Raw genomic sequence first — 20,517 nt, forward strand, 5'->3', positions numbered from 1 at the left:
AATTTAAGTTGTATATTATCTTCCAGAATTCTAATCTATAGAAAAATTTGACTATTCAGAGCTCCTGTGAATGGTAGTCAATTAAAATGAACTTGTCAACTCTGAAGCAGTACAGTATGATCCTTTCAGAAATTTCTCTCCAAACTCATTAACCTCAAAGAACCAATCTGGAAGATAACTGAGACTATCTTGAAGGTCCTGCTATTAAAGAAGGTCATAAGTTGGGGGGCCTGGGTGGCTTAGATGGTTAAGCATCTGCCTTTGGCTTGGGTCATGGTGCTGGGATCTTGGGATTGAACCCCATATCGGGCTTCCTGCTCAATGGGGAGTCTGCTTCTCCCTGTTCCTCTGCTCCTATCCCCCTGCTCATGCTCTCTCTCTCTCTCTGTATCTGTCTCAAATGAATAAATAAAATCTTTAAAAAAATTTTTTTCACAAGTTAAAAAAGTAGGAAGTTTTCCAAAGCAGAAACGGAAGAATAGTAACACCTGACAACTGCAAAATGTTTCATAATCTAGTTCCTAATAAATAAACAAAAACTTTGTCAGACTAATCAAGAAAACCATTAATCTTCTCTTTGTCTTGGGTCCTCTAAGTTTCACTTGAGTATCTAGAAGGAATCCACGAAGAAGTAGTTTTATTAAGCATGCTAGCTATACAGGCACTAATTCAGGTGCCAAACTTCTTTCAATTACTTTGTTTCATGTTTCTTATTCCCTGTAACAAAAGCTAGTAAATCATAATTTATAAGATATAATGGCATACATATAATGAATTGATTTTGTTATTATTGTAACACAAAGACAGCTTTATAAATGTAGCCTACAGAAAATGGCACAGGAATGGCAAAGGGACTTCGGCTTGTATTGGCAGTCTGGTACAGTACTAAGTAGGATTACTAAGCACTAAGCGGGATTTTGCATCAAATTTATACTGAACCAGATATGGCTGCAGGCAAGTTATGTCAGCCACTGGCACTGGAGGAGATGTGGCATCATAAGTCATATTAACTGTGAATACTGGCCTATAAAATAAATACTTTATAAATCAACCCATTATACAGTCAACTGTGATTCAACTTTTCTGTGGTTAGCTTTTCAACTTACAGAAAAATGTTTTATTCACAGAAACAACACAATAAAAGGAAAATGTTTAAAATAATGTCGCCTTTTAAAAAGGAAATAATTTCTTTAAGGTGAAAAAGAACAGCACTGATTACATCAGCATTCTTTGGTGGCTAATGTTAAGAATCATTAAAGAGCCTACAGAAAAAGTCATTACTTACTTTCTGAACATGTAGTTTCACCATTGGTAACAACTTCAGAATCTAACTGCAGCCCATCAAGACAAACTGACAAGTCTCCTATTTCTGTCGGCTCTTTGTCACCTACAAGCTGTAAAGTCACAACTACTTCCTCAACTGTAAAAGAATATAATTACAGAACAAAATGATCAATTTTTCTTTATTTAAGTCATCTTAACTGTTAAAAAGAACGTCAGAAAAACTTGATATTTATGTGCGTATAAATTGTTTTTAGTATAGTTCATTGAGGTTTCAGGCCTTTTGACACAAAACATTTAAAAAACAGAACAAAATTTGCTAATGCTTAATATCCATAACGTAAAATACTAAGTAGCTCAATCATCTGTTATATTCATTACATCCTTGCATAAAATAAGTCAGCAGGATTATACAGCAACATATGCCTGAATTTTATTGAGTGAAAACATGTAACATAAGAATGGATTGTGTCTCAGAGCGCCTGATTTGCTCAGTTGGTGAAGCTTTCAACTCTTGATCTCAGCTAAGGTCTTAACACTCAGGGTCAAGAGTTCAAGCCCTGTGATGGGCTCCACACTGGGCGTGTAACCAACTTAAAAAAAAAAAAAGGATTATATCTCTTAAATGAGATTTAGGAAGTATGTTTTACCTAGTCAAGGGGGAAGAAAAATATCTATGTTTTAAAATCATGATACTAATAAAAACAAACATATTTCAAGTTTATTATATCTACATTTTATATATACACACACAAATAAAACCACAGCCAACTAAAATTAGTAAATTTTCAAAGTATTTGAAAAGAAAATCTGCTGAAATATTAACCATATTTGTCTCTGAAATGGAATTACATTTTTCATTAATTTCTGCTCTGTATTTTTTAGTTTTCCATAATTGAGTATGTAATCTTTTAATAAGTACCTATTTATTAAATTTATGAAAAATACTGGGTCAAAAATGAAAATGAATGGCTACATCAAGGTTATTTGGAATGCTTTAAATAAATAGTTCAAGGTTCTTCTCCTTAATATTATAACCAAGTAAGCATAAAAACAAATACTGAACATAGTCGTTCTATATCTTTTACACATGAATTACATATAGAAAAACAAATAGCCTAGCACAATTTCTGTTACTTTTACATACATACGTTTCATGTTGTTTGACTTTAAGGTTTCAAAGATATCTAATGCAGCAGTTCCCAACAAAACATCAGATTTCAGTGTCTGGTGACTCCATACACGAAAATGTAATTTACTCACAGGGGTGACGATACTAAAAGCAAAGACGGGTAAAAAATATGTATTGTTTTCATTAAAATAATCACAGTAGATCCTAAATAAATTGCAATTAAATTTTAATGTCTAAAATATTTAACTGTAGACCTTAAGAGTTTACTGTACAACCAATATTGCCCATTTTCTATAACCTAATGGAAAACACCTGAATACTACATGCTCATATCGTCATTTTCACTTGTAGTTGAACTACAAGGGCAACTTCATGCATCATCAATAAAAGTAAAACTGCCTATCATGCTACAAACTGTTAGAAATCTAGTTTTATTTCAATAGTATAAAAAAGTTAATTTATAGATTAAATCCCTATTTTAGGTCAGGTAATGATAAGCCTGAGGTTATATCATTTAATCCTCACAGCAACCCCAAGAGATGGGGAATTACCACCCCACCTTCAGATATAGAAACTGCTATTCAGAGAAGTTAAGCAAATTACCCAACACTGCACAGCTAGCTAGCTAGTCAACAGCAGGCTGTAATTTGAACAAAGTCTGGCATTACAATTTGTATTGAAAACTTCCTCAGTCTTGAGAAAAAAAAGAAACAAAAAAGTTCTTCGGTCAGCTACATGATCTGAGGATTATGTTAAGATACCCTAAATTTCACACTGTTAGAAGCAAAATGTCTGTAATAACTGTCAAGACTCACTTGCACCTTGCCAAATGCTTATATAGAATACTATCTGGGAGGGGAGAAGGAGGCACCTGGGTGGCTCAGTGGGTTGAGCCTCTGCCTTTGGCTCAGGTCATGATCTCAGGGCCCTGGGATAGAGCCCAGCACAGGGTTCTCTGCTCAGCAGGGAGCCTGCTTCCCTCTCCCTCTCTGCCTACTTGTGATCTCCGTCAAATGGATAGATAAAATCTTAAAAGAAAAAATAAAAAAGAATACTATCTGGGGACACCTGGGTGACTCAGTCCTTCTAAAAGGTGATCAAATCTGGGGGGACAAATAAACACTTTCTCAGAAGTCTACCTATGCCTAATCCCCCCATCATATTTCCACCACCATTTTAACAGTTTAAACAAACTTAAAAATTCTCATCTTAACACTGCCTCTTCTTTTGTGGGATGGGGAAGGACAATGTAGTCTTCTCTTTGAAATTCTCAGATGGGGGTGCTTGGGTGGCTCAGTTGTTAAGCAACTGCCTTCAGCTCAGGTCATGATCCTGGTTCCTGGGATGGAGCCCTGCATCAGGCTTCCTGCTTGGCGGGAGGCCTACTTTCCCTCTCCCACTCCCCCTGCTTGTATTCCTGCTGCTGCTGTCTCCCTGTCAGATAAATAAATAAAATCTTGAAAAAAAAATTAGAAATTAAAAATTAAAAAATAAAATAAAATTCTCAGATATTACATTCAGAAGAACATATCAAGAAAACATTCCTCCATTAGTCATCTGGGAAATCATAGTGGGGATAGAATTAAATAAATGAGTACTTTCACTTTAACTTGAGAGAGGATAAAGTATACTGTGAGAGGATAAAGTATACTGTCAAAGATGGTCTGACCTAAATTATTTCAATTCTAGAAACAATGTCTACAATGGAAGCCACGTTAAACTTGAGCTATGTGTTTCCCCAAACATCTGGGCTCAACAAGAGCATTACCTTAAGGGGTTACAGGGAGAGTTTCTTTTTTCTTAACTTTTAAACCACTAAAGAATTCATATCATCAGTTTAAGAGCCTCAAAGTGCACATCTAGTGAACACAGCCAGCAGCTGGGAAAACTAGATGAGTATTCAGTCAATACTCAAATTATTCTGTTGAACATCTCTAGTCATTATGGAGGCTGTGAACTTTAATAGATTTTATTTGCTTTTTAAAAAAAAAATTTACTCACATAATTTAAAATTTAGAGACAATCTCTAACAGATCATTAATTAAAAACAAAGTCTAAGAAACTTTGTTGAAATTAATACAAATGAGAACCATCAGAATGACACTTCTTAAATTTCATTCATTTGCTCAAAATCATCATAAAATATATCAAGATATTATGCAGGGCATGTATTGCATGGAGCACTGGGTGTGGTGCATAAACAATGAATTCTGTTATGCTGAAAAGAAAAAAAAAAAAAAGATACCCTAGAAATCCAAAAGTTAAAGAACAATTTAGGTATATACAATTTGTTCTGTAATTTATTAGGAATAAATACTATACACATAAGTGTGTACTGTGTGAAGAGCATATAGTTTCAAATATCTTATCTCACCGTTTAGAAATAAAACTTGTCTTTAGTCATTGGTTTACTTCTCTAAGGGAAAAAAATGCAAGAATTCTAAATGTTAGGTAATAAAAAACAATTTCTGTGTATTTGATGCGGTAACAACCAATTATATTTTGAACTACATTTTTAATATAGTTGGTACCCAAACTAAATATGCTATTATTCTTTTGAAGTCCATTTGTTGTTAAATCACATTTTCTTCCACTTTAGTAAAAACATTAAAATTAATCTGTAATTCTCTTCAGTGAGTATTTAATACCAACACATGGGGTTCTGTCAGTAAGTGTTAAAAACTGAGCTATGTGCTACTTCCGTGAATTCATTCTGCAGATAACAGCACCAAATTACACACACAGGCACATGATGTATACTGCGATGCTGTGTAATAACACAACATTAGAAACCAAGTGATAACAGAGAACTAGTAAAATAAATGATAGTCCATTCTTATTATGGAATATTAAATAACTATATAATGTATGTTAGATCTCTATATATACAGCTAGAGAGATAACCATACTATGTAAAGTATTAAAACAGTTATAGAATAAAGTTAGTAATTTTTTTTAAAGGAAGAAAACCCTCATGTAGGTTCTGTGTGGGCACTGTAATTAAAAACACAAAAGAAAACTATTTTTAAAAATTAAACTAAAAAATAAAGTAAGTGGGACACCTGGGTGGCTCAGTCTATTAAGCATCTGCCTTCAGCTCAGGACTATGATCCCAGGGTGCTGGGATCCAGCCCGGCCTCAGGCTCCCTCTTCAGCAGGGAGTCTGGTCTCCCTCTCCCTCTGCCCACCTTGACCACCCCCGCCTACCCCCTCACCCCCTCATGCGAGTTCTTTCTCACTCCCTCAAATAAATAAATAAATGAGAATTAAGTGAGCTACTCATAGCTCTAAATTAAGGAAAGAGCTGTTAAGAATCTTTCTAGGCCCATGACAATGGGCTCTCCAGATACTGTTCAGCAGCAGTAATGATACCATCATCAACTAACCTACAGAAGATAAAGGAGAGACTGGAGAAAGAAATATCTAAAGAGAAACAAACAGGGACTAAAGAAAGTCGTCCTAGGAATAGGGGAGAAAAAAAAATGAAAGAGGAGGAGCAAAGAAAACAAGTGAGAAATTTTTAAAGCTTTGTTTCTCTTCACCTACTAAACTAAATATACTATAGAAAATACTTTCAAACCTACACTGTAAGGGGTTGCTTCCATTTGGGACTGTTCGTATTGTTGCATTTTTCTGTCTTCTTTGACTGTCCATCTACTGTGACTTCCACATAAGGACTTGGTCCAAACCAATTCTTTTTATTTTCTTTAAGTTTTGCTGAAATGACTAGGCAAAAGAAAAGGGAAAATATTTAAATATTCAAGATGTTAGTTTGTCCTTCAAATCAACTTAATTTCATAAAGATTACACAGAACATTATTACTTTTACTCAGAGAGGCAGTTTTACTCTAAAATATTTACTAATTTCATTCAGTCATGACCTCTGTATTTCCTCCCAACCTAGTAAATAAACATAGTCCTTCCCCCATATAATGCATCCAAATTACTATTAATATACCTCCAATGTCGGTATCAACAGTCTCAGAACTCTAATGTCAATTGGAAAGTACAGCAACAAACCTGGTTAACAAATATTTGAATGCTTACCATATACCAGATATTGCTCTAACTATAAACAGAGCAGTTTACAATACAGAAAAGCCTCTGGCTCTCAGGGAGATAATATCCTAATTAGAGGAAGTCCATATGCTGAAAAACAGGCTCCTGTGGCAGAATATGACCTGATAGTAAGGTAGGCCTCTGAGGAAGCATTTTGAGCAAACATCTAAATACAAGGAATTAGCCGTGAGAAGTGGGAAGAGCATTCTAGAGAGAAGCAAAAAAAAAAAACAAAAAACTTGGCATATCTGAGGAAAATATAGCAAAGAGGGAAGTATGGTAAATGAGGTGAGATCACATTTAACTTTGTAGGCCCAGATAAGGAATTTGGATTTTATTCTAAGCATGCTGGAAAGCCATCAGAGGAAGAGAGTTACAAACTAGGATTATTTTTAGCATCTCATGTATCTCATATTAGCAAAAGCTTCCTATAAAATGCATCTTAATTAAGATACTGACTCCATCACCTTCACCCTTGAGTTAATAACTTTTGCCAAAAAATAACCTTGTCCAAGCCCCTTGGAAGGTGTAACAAGTAGGTATGTATCCAGCAGAGTACCTCATGGTTCCCACAAATGAGAAACTGCTCCCCCATAAATGAGGTGATCACAGCCATGGAAATATTCCCCTGCAAAGCACAGAGAATGCCAGTACCTATCAAGGTAAAGCGACCCTTGGAGTTGTTAGAGTCATCTGTATAGCAGTTACCCAAGAAGCTCAATATATAGTTCAAAGTACAGTCTGGGCATCCTACAAGTCCAGTCCCAGGTAGCAGTCATGAATCTCCTGAGATCACAAGTACCACAGACTTCTGTCCTTTGGTACATACATGCCTTTCAATGTATTCACATTCTATAAATTAGAGCTCCATCAGTATTTTAAATACTTGGTGTAATAAAGTTCAATGAGATTTGAAATCAATATGCAGTATCAAAAAAAGTATCTGTCAACAAAGAAAAAGAGCTGTAAGAGATATTACTGAAGTAGGCAATAAGGAGCCAGTGAGGAATTTTAAGTAAAAGAGTGCTAGTCAACAAATTTACTAAGTGTCTACTACATATATGAGGTACTATCTGGGGCACTGAGAATACAGCGATGATCAGACTAAAACTCAAAGATCATTCCACTGCTGTGGGAAAAATGAAAGGGAAACAAAAGTAGGAGTTAAGAGACTACTAGAGCCTTCTAATCAAGAAATGACAAGTGATTTGGTGGTGAACATGGGTATGTTCATGAGGAGTAAGGGAGGAGTAAGTATTTTCTAAGGAGAACCAATAGGATTAGATGACATGAGGAAGTTGGAGAAAAGCAGAAGCAAGGATAACTCTCAGGTTTCTAGCATGAATAAGGGAATGGAAGATAGTATCATTCAAAGACGGAAAAGATCTGGGAAACAAGTTTGAGGGGAGTGGCACGGGCAAGAAAAATCAAGAGTATTGTACTGAACATATAAAATTTGAGATATGTGTGAGACATCCAAGTATAAACACTAAGAAATCTTTTTCAGAACAGAAAATACTCAAGTGGGGACGAGACCGATCTCTGATTAATACGTACTATAAAAGCTCTAATACTTAACACAGAACAAAATTCAATCACAGGATTGCCTCAGAAAAAATATAAAACCCTTCTTTTTAATGTATTTCTGGTCTGAGAAAAGGTGAAACAGCCTAAACAATTATGCAAGACCCACCACTGTATTTCAGGGGCTCTTGCGTTCCTCTAAAACTGATTAACCAAAGCAATGCAGGCCTGACAGGAAGGAAATGATCCGCCCTCAGTGGTTTTTTAGGGCACCTGGGTGGCTCAGTCAGTTAAGCGCCTGCCTTCAGCTGAGGTCATGTTTCCAAAGCCCTGAATAGATAGCGCCCCACATCAGGCTCTCCGCTGGCCAGGGAGTCTACTTCTCCTTCTCCTCCTGCTTGTGTGTACGCATGCTCGCTCTCTGTCAAATAAATAGATAAAATCTTGGGGGGTAAAAAGGATTCAAATTTTGAACTGTTTTGCCACATAATCCCATCCAACACCAATAGAACCATTTTAGGAAACTTTAAATGGGAAAATAAGAAGGGTAAAGGAAACTAACACCAACTGTCAGTGTTTGCTATGTGTCTAGACTTAAAACATTGTTATTTCAATAATCAAGACTAGTCTGTGAGATAGATACTATCATCTTACTTTTTACACATAAAAAGACAAACTCAAAAAGAACTTATTTATTTATTTGAGACAGAGACAGAGAGCACAAGTGGGGTAGAGAGAGAGAGAGAGAGAAGCAGACTCTCCACTGAGCAGGGAGCCTGATGTGGGGCTTGATGCCAGGACCCTGAGATCATGACCTGAGCTAAAGGCAAACAGTTAACTGACTAAGCCATCCAGGCACCCCCAAAACTCAGTTTAGAATGCATAAAACTTTGTTATAGTCCTAGTATTTGGAAATAGATAACTTACTATTTCCCAAAATTTAAATTCCTAGAGTAAATAAGAAGAATAAAAACAGTCAACTGTATGACAGGGAACCAAAAAATTGTCAGTATCATCTGTTACACAGGCTAATGCAAAGATCTCTAATAATTTTTTTATTTTTAACCTCACATCTTCTAGAATTATCTTCCTAAAACAGATGTGGTCATGTAAATACTTTTCAAATACTTCTCTAATACCTGAAAAATGAAATTTAAACTCTGGGGTATTTTACATTGTTATGTACCTTTTCAGCCTCCTCCTATACCAAATCCCACCCAGCCCCCTGGCATTCTAACCACCCTTAGCAATTTGCTGTCCCTCAAAAGGGCTATGTATTTTCATATGCTACTCTGGAAGTTCCACTCACAATGATCCTTCTTCCTTTCCTACCTAATAAAATCCTACTTCTTGAGAAACAAGTGACCTGATTTAATGCTTCTTTAAACCTAAGAAGTTAAATTGCTACTGTCTCTACATTTCCTCTGCATTTTCATATTTATGTATGGTTCCTACAGCTCTTCATTCTGCCTTAGCTTTTATTAAGTTTACTGGTTTTTAGTTTAACTAACACTGTAATCCCTGTCATGACAAGGATGTAGACAGTCTTTATATAGCATCTAGTAATTTAAACATGAGAGACATTTGACATATCTGTTGAACCCAATGATTAGTCATGGTAGAAAACAAGTTTCCCTGCTTTACTGTTACATACACACATACAGTATCTATTGTATATAGTTTCATGGCATATATTAATGTTCTTCTGGGGCACGTGGCTGGCTCAGTCAGAAGAGCATGCAACTCTTGATCTCAGGGTCATGAGTTCAAGGCCTACATGGGGTATAGAGATTACTCAAATAGAAAACTTTTTAAAAATTTTAAAATTTATATTAATGTTCTTTTGATCCTTTCTTAAAGTCAATGCTTTGACATGATTTTGGTTCTTCATCCTAACTCTCCAGTACAAAAAACTTTGACAATTTATTATTTCTTTTAAAAGGCTTATTTATTTTGGGGGGGGGGTGGCAGAAGGAGAGGGAGAGAGAGTCCCAAGCAGACTCCCTGCTGAGCACGGAGCCTGATACAGGGCTCGAGATCACCACCTGAGCTGAAGTCAAGCACCAGACACTTACCCAAATGCACTACCCAGGCACCCTAACAGCTTAAATATAAAGAAATTAAAGTGAATCCTTAGCTTATCCCAACCTATTCTGGGAACTGGGGGGACTATAATGAACAAGATAAAGCAAGTAAGGGTGCTGAGACCCAGTAAATTAGCAGTATGAGCTGAATAAGAAATAAACCAGTTAAGCAAGGGCTAACTTTGTGGTCAGAGTTATGACAAGCCACAAAAGACCTCTGTGGCAGAAGTATGTGTTGACTAGAAAGAATTTTATATAAACTCTGAACTTTAAATTCAAGGAAAAAGGACATTCCTACTATCCAAGCAATCAGAGATTACAGTCTTGTAGTAAATGTGGTAAAGTGCAGTATTATTTAATTCCAATTAATAGTAAAATCAAGATGCTTTCTCTTCTTCAAATGATCAGTTCTAAGTAAAGACTGAGGCAAAGAAATTCTAGGAAACAACAAAGTTACTTATTTTGTCCACATTATATAATGCTATCACACAACAATCATCAAATAAAAAACACAGATGAGTTCAGAATACCTGAGGTTATGTGTACAACATAAACAGAAAATGGCTAAAGAGAGGGAAGGACGTAAGAAAACAGACTTATGTACAAGGTAAGGGACTAGACCATGTGATTACAGGAAAAAAGAGTAAATGACCCAAAAAATCCAGCAGAATCTGATGACAGGAATGTGACAGGAATGTGAAGGATACAGGACAAAGAGGTAAAGAAAATTTTAAATATGCGATCCACCAGTTAGCCTCCTCATAACAATGTTAACACTTCCATTCCACCCATAAATTAAACTTTTACATATAAACATCAACGATCTTTCACGAACACTGCCATTCTTGCCATTCATTCTTTTAAACTTAAAGAAAATTAGAATGAAGGGTGCCTGGGTGGCTCAGTCAGTTAAACATCTGCCTTCAGCTCAGGTCATGATCCTGGGGTCCTGGGGTCCTGGGATGGAGCACTGAATCGGGCTCCCTGCTCAGTGGGGAGTCTTCTTCTCCCTCTCCCTCTGACCTTCTCCCCTGCTCGTGCTCTCATTTGCTCATGCTCTCTCAAATAAATAAAAAATCTTAAAAAAAAAAAAAAAGTAAAATTAGGATTATAAAGGTAATGTAAAATAATCAATGAACTTTATTAAAAATTTTAAGCTTAGGTTGCTATTAAGATATTAAATTAGATGAGTAATACTAGAAGGAGAAAGAAATAAAGAATCAGGGGAAAGAGAATAATCTATACTTACACAGTGTTTTAGAGTTTTCCAACTCATATACACTGTCTCCCAACAACCATGTGACAAAGATGTTAACGTCCTCAGTTCACAGCTAAGAAAAGAGGCTCAGAGATATTAGTGACATGCACAAGGTTATAAAACTATTAAGTATCAGAACCAAGACTAAATTCCAGGGCCATTAACTCCCCTGAAGATGGGAGTCATTAATCTATATAGATTTCATAACTAAAACTAGGGGTTGTGGGTTAGATGACTTCCCCAAGAGTTTAAGTGTAGAAGCTTTAATGGCAGAATAGTCAAAGCATTTGAAAATATTTATTACTTCCTGCTATAATTTTTACATCTAATAAATTACACAGGAAAGCTACTGACCAATACAAAGAACAGTACAGAGACATTCAATAACAATATTCAATTAAAATGTGAACAGGTGATTAAAGCTAACAGAAGTTCCCAAAGCAACTACCTCAACGAATTACCTAGATCCACATGACATAGTACGAAAGACAATCTTTCTTACTCAACTCAAACTTGAACAGCTAACTGGCTACTCAGGATATTTCCATACATTAGATTCAAGTTAGAGAAAGTGTTACTAATGCAGGGCATCTGGATGGCTCAGTCAGTTAAGCTTCTTACTCTTGATTTCTGCTCGGGTGATGGAATCAGGCTCTGTGCTCAGCAGGGGGTCTGCTTGAGATTCTCTCTCTCTCCATTTCCCTTTGCCACCTGCCTTCCTCACTCTCAAATAAATAAATCTTTAAAACAAAATAAGTGTTAGTAACGCATCGGTATTCTACTTTTTTATTCTATGTAAATGCTGAAAAGGAAAGCTGACACTGCCTCTCCTTTGATACTCTTATAAAAAATTTAGTGAAATTAAAACTTACATCCGAGTTCTCTAAATAATCCAGTTAACAGCAGCACTATGAATTTTTAAACCTCTATGTTGCTACAGCTTACAAAAGTCATTTCTCTGAAATAAATGTTCTACTTGCCCTCAATCAGGTGAGGGTGACCAATTAGCAAATATATATTGCAAATAAATAATTAAAAGGAATTTATGTATGTCTGCATGTATGATAGAGGAAGTTAAAAATAGGGGCCCCTTTCTGGCTCAGTTGGTAGAGCATATGACTCGATGTCAGGGTTATGAGTTCAAGCCCCATGCTGGGTGTGGAGACTACTTAAAAAAATTTAAAAAAAGAAAAGAAATTTGAAAGAGGTAAGAAAATAGTAAGAGTAAGAAGCCATCTGCAGATTCAGTGCACTACCTATCAAGATTCTAGTAGCATTTTTTTTTTTAAAGATTTTATTTATTTATTTGACAGACAGGGATCACAAGTAGTCAGAGAGGCAGGCAGAGAGGAAGGAGGAAGCAGGCTCCCTGCTGAGCAGAGAGGCCCAATGCGGGACTCGATCCCAGGACCCTGAGATCATGACCTGAGCTGGAGGCAGAGGCTTAACCCACTGAGCCACCCAGGTGCCCCTCTAGTAGCATTTTTGATGAACGTAGAAAAAACACTCCTAAAATTTATATGGAACTACAAAAGACCCTGAATATCAAAAGAAATCCTGAGAAAGAACAAAGAAGGAGGCATCATACTTCCTAATTTCAAGCTATCCTATAAACCTACAGTAACTGGGGCGGCTGGGTAGCACAGTTGGTTAAGCAACTGATTCTTGGTTTCAGCTCAGGTCATGAACTCAGAGTTATGAGACTGAGCCCTGCGTTGGGCTCTGCACTCAGCAAAGAGTCTACTTAGGTTTCTCTCTCCCTCTGCCCTTCCCCGCCCCCATGTGCATGCTCTCTCTCTCTCTCAAATAAATAAAAAATATATCTAAAAAAAAAAAAAAAAAAAAGCAATAGTAATCAAAATCATATGGTACTGACATAAAAACTGACAAACAGACCATGGAACAGAATTGAGAGACCAGAAATAAACACAAACATATAAGGTCAACTGATATTTGACAAGAGCCAAGAATACTCAATGGAGAAAAACCAGTCTCTTCAATAAATGCTGCTGAAATACTTGGATTTAAAAAAAAGAAAAAAGAAAAAGAAAAAGACACAGGCACATGGGTGACTCAGTTGGTTAAGCATCAGACTCTGATCTCAACTCAGGTTTTGATCTCAGGGTCATGAGTTCAAGAGCTGTGTTGGGCTCCATAGCAGTAGTGGAGCCCACTTAAAAAAAAAAAGAAGGGGATGCCTGGGTGGCTCAGTCAGTTAAGTGTCTGTCTTCAGCTCAGGTCACAATCCCAGGGTCCTGGGACCAAGTGCCACATCACGCTCCTTGCTCAGTGGGGAGCATGCTTCTCCCTCTGGCTGCTGCTCCCTTGATGACGTTCTCTGACAAATAAATAAATAAAATTAAAAAAAAAAAAAAAAAAGACAAGAAACTAGAGCAGAACCACAGAATAGGATTTTAACTACGACACTCAACTCTTACCATTCTTTCACAGCAACCTTCTAAAACACAAACACAATTGATTACTCTTTGTTAAAAGCCCTGATTACTCTCTGCGTCTTTCAAACATGATTTTTTTGTAGCCCTGACACACACCTTAAGGAGAGGACCCACTCCCCATTAAATTCTCATGGTTTCCCCACCCTGCAGCAGTGGCTTTTAAGGGCACTGGTGAAGTCTTGTGCATTTCTCTGCTTTGTGCCTCTTGCCCATATAGTCTCCTAAAAGATCCCTTCTACTCCCCTACATTTTTAAAAACTAACCTCCTGCATTTAAATAGTAACAATGTTTTAAGCACCGACTCCTTTCACAGCAACTCGGGTCAAATACTGATCTCTCTTTCCTGACCAAAGTTGTTCTCTCTTCTTGACATTACCATATACCGCGGCACTTACTTTTTACACTTGAATATTTATGCCCTCCTTGATTCTAGAAAGATGTTGAGGCAGCTTACCAAAAACAAAACAAGACAATACTATAACTGATCCATTTACACGGAATAAAAATTATAATGTCATTAAAGGGATCTGTGCAAAAAACTTAGTTCTAAGGTTTCTAGCATCAAAAGCAAAGAAGTAAACAATTAATTATGAAGCACAGTTGATTTATTCAACTTGGCACATTACTCTTTATAATCTTGTGCCCTCCATTTGTCTCATATCTAATGATATATTTGCCAAATATATAATTTTTATCATTCTTTGTTTTTATGAAACTGTTTTTGCCTTGTATTTGTGCATTCTCAGAAAATATAGACCCAAGATTAAAACCTTATAAATGCCAAAAATTTTGTCTTCCTGAGGTGCGTTCAGGCTTTTATTAAATATTCTTCCTACTATGATAATGATGATGATAGCAAATATGATAAGCAGTATGCAAAGAAAAATTCAAAAGGAGCATACACTAAAACCTAAAGAAGTAAAAATATCATCTCTGAGGACTAAGATGATAAATAGGACCCCTGACTATTATTGTACTGAGTTTGTAAAACTAAAAAACATGTGCATTACTCATGTAACCTGAAAAGGTAAAGACGTTTTTTTTTTTTTTAATTTTTAATTTTTTATTTTTATTTATTTATTTGAGAGAGAGAGACAGTGAGACAGAGCATGAGCGAGGAGAAGGTCAGAGAGCGAAGCAGACTCCCCATGGAGCTGGGAGCCTGATGTGGGACTCGATCCCGGGACTCCAGGATCACGCCCTGAGCCGAAGGCAGTCGTCCAACCAACTGCGCCACCCAGGCGTCCCTAAAGACGTTTTTTTAAAGATCATTCCAATCAAAGGTTTCAACATTGATCTGCCCCAAAAAAGAAAAATAAGAAGAAGCAGGCTCAATTTAAATCAGCTATTCAGGCTAGCTTCAGGATGGGGAGCACCGGAAAACAATCAGAATCTTGCTTAACAAAGAAATATTAATACCTTTCATTGAGAATCAGACATCGCTAAGGAAAGACACTATAGTGAAGAAATCCCCCGAAATAAATTCTGAGATGCTGTCACCTTATGAAAGTGTTTTTATATAATTCACTTTTAGGTTTTGAGAAAGATAATAAGGATATGGTTTGTGGCCCAATATTCACAATCCAGAGGTGGATCCCAGGATCAAGGCCGAATCTGGCTCCCTGCTCAGCAGGGAGTCTGCTTCTCTCTCTGACCCTCACCCTGCTCATGCTTTCTCTCTTTCTCAAATAAATAAATAAAATCTTGGGGCACCTGGATAGCTCAACTGGTTAAGCAGCTACCTTAAGGTCATGATCCCAGGGTCCTGGGACTGAGCCCCACATCAGGCTCTCTGGTCAGTGGGGAACCTGCTTCTCCCTCTCCCTCTGCCAGCTGCTTCCCCTGCTTGTGCTCATGTGCTCAATCTTTCTCCCCCAAATAAAGAAATAAAATGTTTATAAATAAATAAATAAAATCTTAATTAAAAAAAAAGACAGGTATAATTAAAGCTAAAATACTGGGGTGTCTGGGTGGCTCAAGTCAGTTGAGCATCCAACTCTTGGATTCAGCTTGGGTCATGAACTCAGCGTCTTGGGATTGAGCCCTTTGTTGGGTTCTCTGCTTGCATGGAGTCTGCTTGAGATTCTTTCCCTTCTGCTTGCCATACCCCCCCTACCCACTCATATGCTCTCTAAAATAAATAAAAATTTTTAAAAAGCTGAAATACTATACAGAGAATAATTGTTCTATAAGAAATAAATGCCATTAAAAGGATAAAGCCCAAGGTTTCACTGTGTGATACAGGCACATGCATGTCTGGAAAAACTGCAGTGACTCACCAAATAATTCATTTATAAATACCTACAAAGAGACCACATGGAGCCAGACTGTTAAAGCTCTTAGCCCAGGCTACAGAAATTCTATACTATAGCCAAAAAGAAGCACTAACGGTTTTTGAGCAGGAATGTAATCTAATAAATGGCATATTAGAGCATTAGGAATACTAATATGAAAGCAATATACTTGGCTAGTATGGTTAAGAAAGAGAGAGATATTAGTTAAGTAATAATAGTCACCAAAGGATTTAAACAGACATTTCTCCAAAAAAAATATATAAATGGCCAATAAGCTCATGAAAAGATGTTCAACATCATTAACCACCAGAGAAATGCATATCAAACCCACAATGACATACCATTTCATACCCACTAGGATGTCTATGATCAAAAAGACAGACAATAAGCAATAGCAAGGATGTGGAGAAAGTGATACCCTCATAGAGGGCTAATGGAATATAAATGGTGTGGATGCTTTGAAAAATGCTTTGGAGTTATTCCTTGCAAAGTGAAATACAGATACTATATGCCCAGTGACTCCTCATAGGTATGTACTCAAGAGAACTGAAAACACAAAATTTCACAAGAACTTGAACATAAAGGTTCATAGCATTATTCACAATAGCTAAAGAGTAGAAACAACCCAAACATATACCAACTGATAAATGGATAAATAAAATATAGTATGTTCATACCTACAATATTATTTGGCAATAAAAAGAAATGAAATACTAATGCATGCTACAATACAGATGAACAATGAAAACATGCTAAGAGGAAAAAGTCATAAACAAAAAGCCATACATTTTACTGCTTCATTTATATGAGAGATCCAGAATAGGCAAATCTACAGACAGGAAGTGGATTAGTGGCTGCCTAGGGTTGAGGGTGGGAGGAGACATGGGAAATCCTCCAGTAATAGGTAGAGGTTTCTAAAATTGACTGTGGTGGCAGTTATAAAACACAATGAGCATACTAAGGAACAATGATCCTCTAAATGAGTAAACTGTGTGCTATGTGAGTTACCTCTCAAGGCCATTAATACAAAACAAAAAACAATAGCAACTGACCAGACTCCAATGTTTAATAGGAGAGAAAAAACAAAACCTGCAAAACACCCAAGAATATTCTGAAATAAAAACATAATTTTTATATGATTAAACATTCTTCATTCACCAAGCAAATATTAATTCAACACCTAAAAAAGCCACTGAAGATTTTCTTAAGATTATTTTTATCTTGGGGTAATAAAGTATAGATGTAGATCTTTTTAAGACTTACCAGTGATCTGAAGTTGTGATTTCATGGTCAGGCTACCCATTGAACCAAGCTGTGATCCACTGCCAGACATACCACCAATAGGACGGCAAATCTGAACATGGAAAAGGAGACACTGTAAACATCAAAAAATCCCATATTAAAAATATGTATAGTGCTAACCAGGCTATTTCCATGTCTCACCAAAGACCACACAATAATGGTAGCCTTAACACTGCTAAATAAGGGACGCCTGGGTGGCTCACTTGGTTAAGCGGCTGCCTTCGGCTCAGGTCATGATCCCAGCGTCCTGGGATAGAGTCCCACATCCGGCTCCTTGCTTGGCAGGGAGCCTGCTTTTCCCTCTTCCTCTGCCTGCCACTCTGCCTGCCTGTGCTTGCTCTTGCTTCTCTCTCTATGACAAATAAATAAATAAAATCTTTAAAAAAAAAAAAAAACCCACTGCTAAATAAAATTTCCAATTCTAGTATTCATCCTGTCTAAACTACCAACAAAATGACATTGCTTTCCATTCCTTCTTCCATCGCTTACATTCTTTCCTTGAACTCCTAAGACTCTTTCTCTAGGTTTATGTCCTACCTCACTGATTGTTCTTAGGCTTCTTTGAAAATCCCTCCTGTTTACTCCCCTCTCTTAATGTCGGAGTGCCCTAGGGCTCAGTTCCTGGTTCCCTCTTAACTTCTCTACACTCTTTTCCTCAAGGATATAAGCCAGTATTATGGCCTTAAATGTCATCCATATACCAGTGAGTCCCAACTTTATATTTCTATCCCAGATGTCATTCCGAAACTCCAAACAAGTTCACTTGATTATCTAAAAAATGCCCCCCCAACACCCCGCCAAATTTCATATCAAACACATCAAACTAAACTGCTGATAACAATTCCATCCTTTCATATACTCAGGCTAAAAACCTCTACCCTGCCTTTTTTATTTCCCTTCCTGTATGTCAGCAATTCAACAGTCTCTGCAGAACATATCCAGAATCCAACCTTTTCTCACCAACTCTACCATCAATCTGTTCATAGTGGCCTCTGACAGCCTGACTTTTCTTCCTGCATTATGCTTCCCTCCTAAATTACTTAATTACCAACTAGTCTCCCTGTTTCTACCTTGTGTCTAGATTCAGTGCCTATTCTGAACACAATCAGGATGAGTTTTAAAGTGTTTAAAACCTGGGATGCCGGGCGCCTGGGTGGCTCAGTGGGTTGGGCCGCTGCCTTCGGCTCAGGTCATGATCTCAGGGTCCTGGGATCGAGTCCCGCATCGGGCTCTCTGCTCAGCAGGGAGCCTGCTTCCTCCTCTCTCTCTCTCTGCCTGCCTCTCTGCCTACTTGTGATCTCTCTCTGTCAAATTAAAAAAAAAAAAAAAAAAAACTGGGATGCCTTGGTGGCTTTATCAGTTAAGCATCTGCCTTCGGCTCAGGTCATGATCCCACTGTCCTGGGATCAAGACCCAAGTCCGACTCCTTGCTCAAGTGGGAAGCCTGCTTCTCTGTCTGCCCCTCCCCGCTACTCTTCTGATTAAAAGTGCTTGTAATACAAAAAATCCTCCAAGACATCATTGCAACATTCTATGTAGTTATTACCTTGTCCTCAATACCCAAAGGATGTATGTTAACAGTACTATGACATCAAGACAAGTGCATCAAGAGACAGCAAGTGAAGTCCAATATCTAGGTGCTAATCTTATTATGCATGATACACTACCATTCTAGTTGCTGATCTATATCAACAATTTACTGCTGAGAAAATATCCTTCTTAATGGTATGGCATACATTAATTATTCTAAGTTAAAATTACAAAGTTGAAAAGAAAATAAACTTAAGGTCTCAACAGAAATAAAATATATTTTAAAAACTCAAATCAACTTCATATAGAAAAGACTCATGGAAGTACAGACTACATTTTTAGGAATAGTGATTCTCCCCCAGATAATTACAGGGAATCACTGTAGTAATAACAGATGCTCTGTAAAAACATGCTGATAATTTTAATAATTGATGAACATATACATATTACTTTTTTTATATCAAGTATTTTAAATTAAGAAAAATTAAAATAACCATCCATATAATAATAAAAAAGAAAACCTAAAGAAACCAACTAATATATATTAGCAACCAGTTAAATCACATATTCATACCATAGAACAGAATACTATGCAGCCACTGAAACAAGTAACCTATTAATGAATGAAACTAAATGATTACAAGAACATTTAAGTTACAAAATATATACAATATGGTGTTATTTTTGAAAACAAAAATTATATACTGCAGACAAAAATTATATATTCCTATAGGTACCCATAAATAAATGCAAAAAAGGTATACATCTGAAATTGGTCACAGTGGTTACTTTTGTGGAGGAGAAGAATATGTACAGAAGGTGGTCATGGGGATCTGTAGTTTTATATGTATTTTTGAGGTTTCTAAAAGAAAACATCACAGATGATCTGCACAATTTAAAAACAGGCAAAGAGAGAGTAGATATAAGAGAGAATCTATACGTCAAGTACCATCTCTCCCCCTGAGCTCCGGACTCTTAGTTTTGACCATTATTTACAAATGCATACTTACCTGGTTAAAATGACTAAAATTTTACACTCACCCTGGCCTCAATAGCACCACCATCCATTCAGTTGCTCAAGCCAAACAAAATGTGGGCTTTAGCTTTCCCTCAATAAATTCCAAAGATTCTGCCTACAAAACATACCCTACTATATAGCTACTTTTCTCCTTCCCTTCTTAAGCATCCTAGTCCAAGCTATAAACATCCATTCCTTCCTTGGCAACAAATTATGAGAAGTTATTAAACTGGTTTCCTTGCTTCTGCACTTGCTCCCAGCTCCTGCTCTCTCCCCGTCCCACATTCTCCACAGAGCAACTAGAGTATGCTTTAAAAAAAAAAAAAATAATAAGTTAGATCAGGGGTGCCTGGGTGGCTCAGTTGTTTGTCTGCCTTCCGCTAAGGTCATAATCCCACAGTCCTGGGATTGAGCCCCATGTCAGGCTCTCTGCTCACTGGGGCATCTACTTCTCCCTCTCCCCCTGCAGCTCCCCCTGCTTGTTCTCTCTCTCTCTCTCAAATAAATAAATCTTTAAAAAAAAAATCATATTCTACTCTGTTTAACCACTCAGTAACCTCCTATCTCAGTTAAAATAGA

At 36.9% G+C, this 20,517-nt stretch overlaps 1 protein-coding gene across 7 annotated transcripts in view; it reads right to left on the reverse strand.

Annotated features, from left to right (window-relative positions):
- The window catches only part of ITCH (itchy E3 ubiquitin protein ligase), a 134,918-nt gene that overhangs the window by 73,148 nt on the left and 41,253 nt on the right, over window positions 1-20,517 (reverse strand). For 5 of the 7 annotated variants that reach the window (XM_044263206.1, XM_044263204.1, XM_044263205.1 and 2 more), the window contains 4 exons: window positions 17,352-17,442; window positions 5,998-6,139; window positions 2,433-2,557; window positions 1,286-1,420 (listed from right to left, as the gene is read on the reverse strand). In XM_044263206.1, the coding sequence (XP_044119141.1) occupies window positions 1,286-1,420; window positions 2,433-2,557; window positions 5,998-6,139; window positions 17,352-17,421 (472 nt within the window). In that variant the 5' untranslated portion in view covers window positions 17,422-17,442. Of the gene's footprint in view, window positions 1-1,285; window positions 1,421-2,432; window positions 2,558-5,997; window positions 6,140-11,329; window positions 11,406-17,351; window positions 17,464-20,517 lie in introns of those variants that run through there. The other 2 variants (XM_044263201.1, XM_044263207.1) reach the window with 2 other exon arrangements.

Source organism: Neovison vison, chromosome 8 (genome assembly GCF_020171115.1).
Source record: "Neovison vison isolate M4711 chromosome 8, ASM_NN_V1, whole genome shotgun sequence".
NCBI lineage: Eukaryota > Metazoa > Chordata > Mammalia > Carnivora > Mustelidae > Neogale > Neogale vison.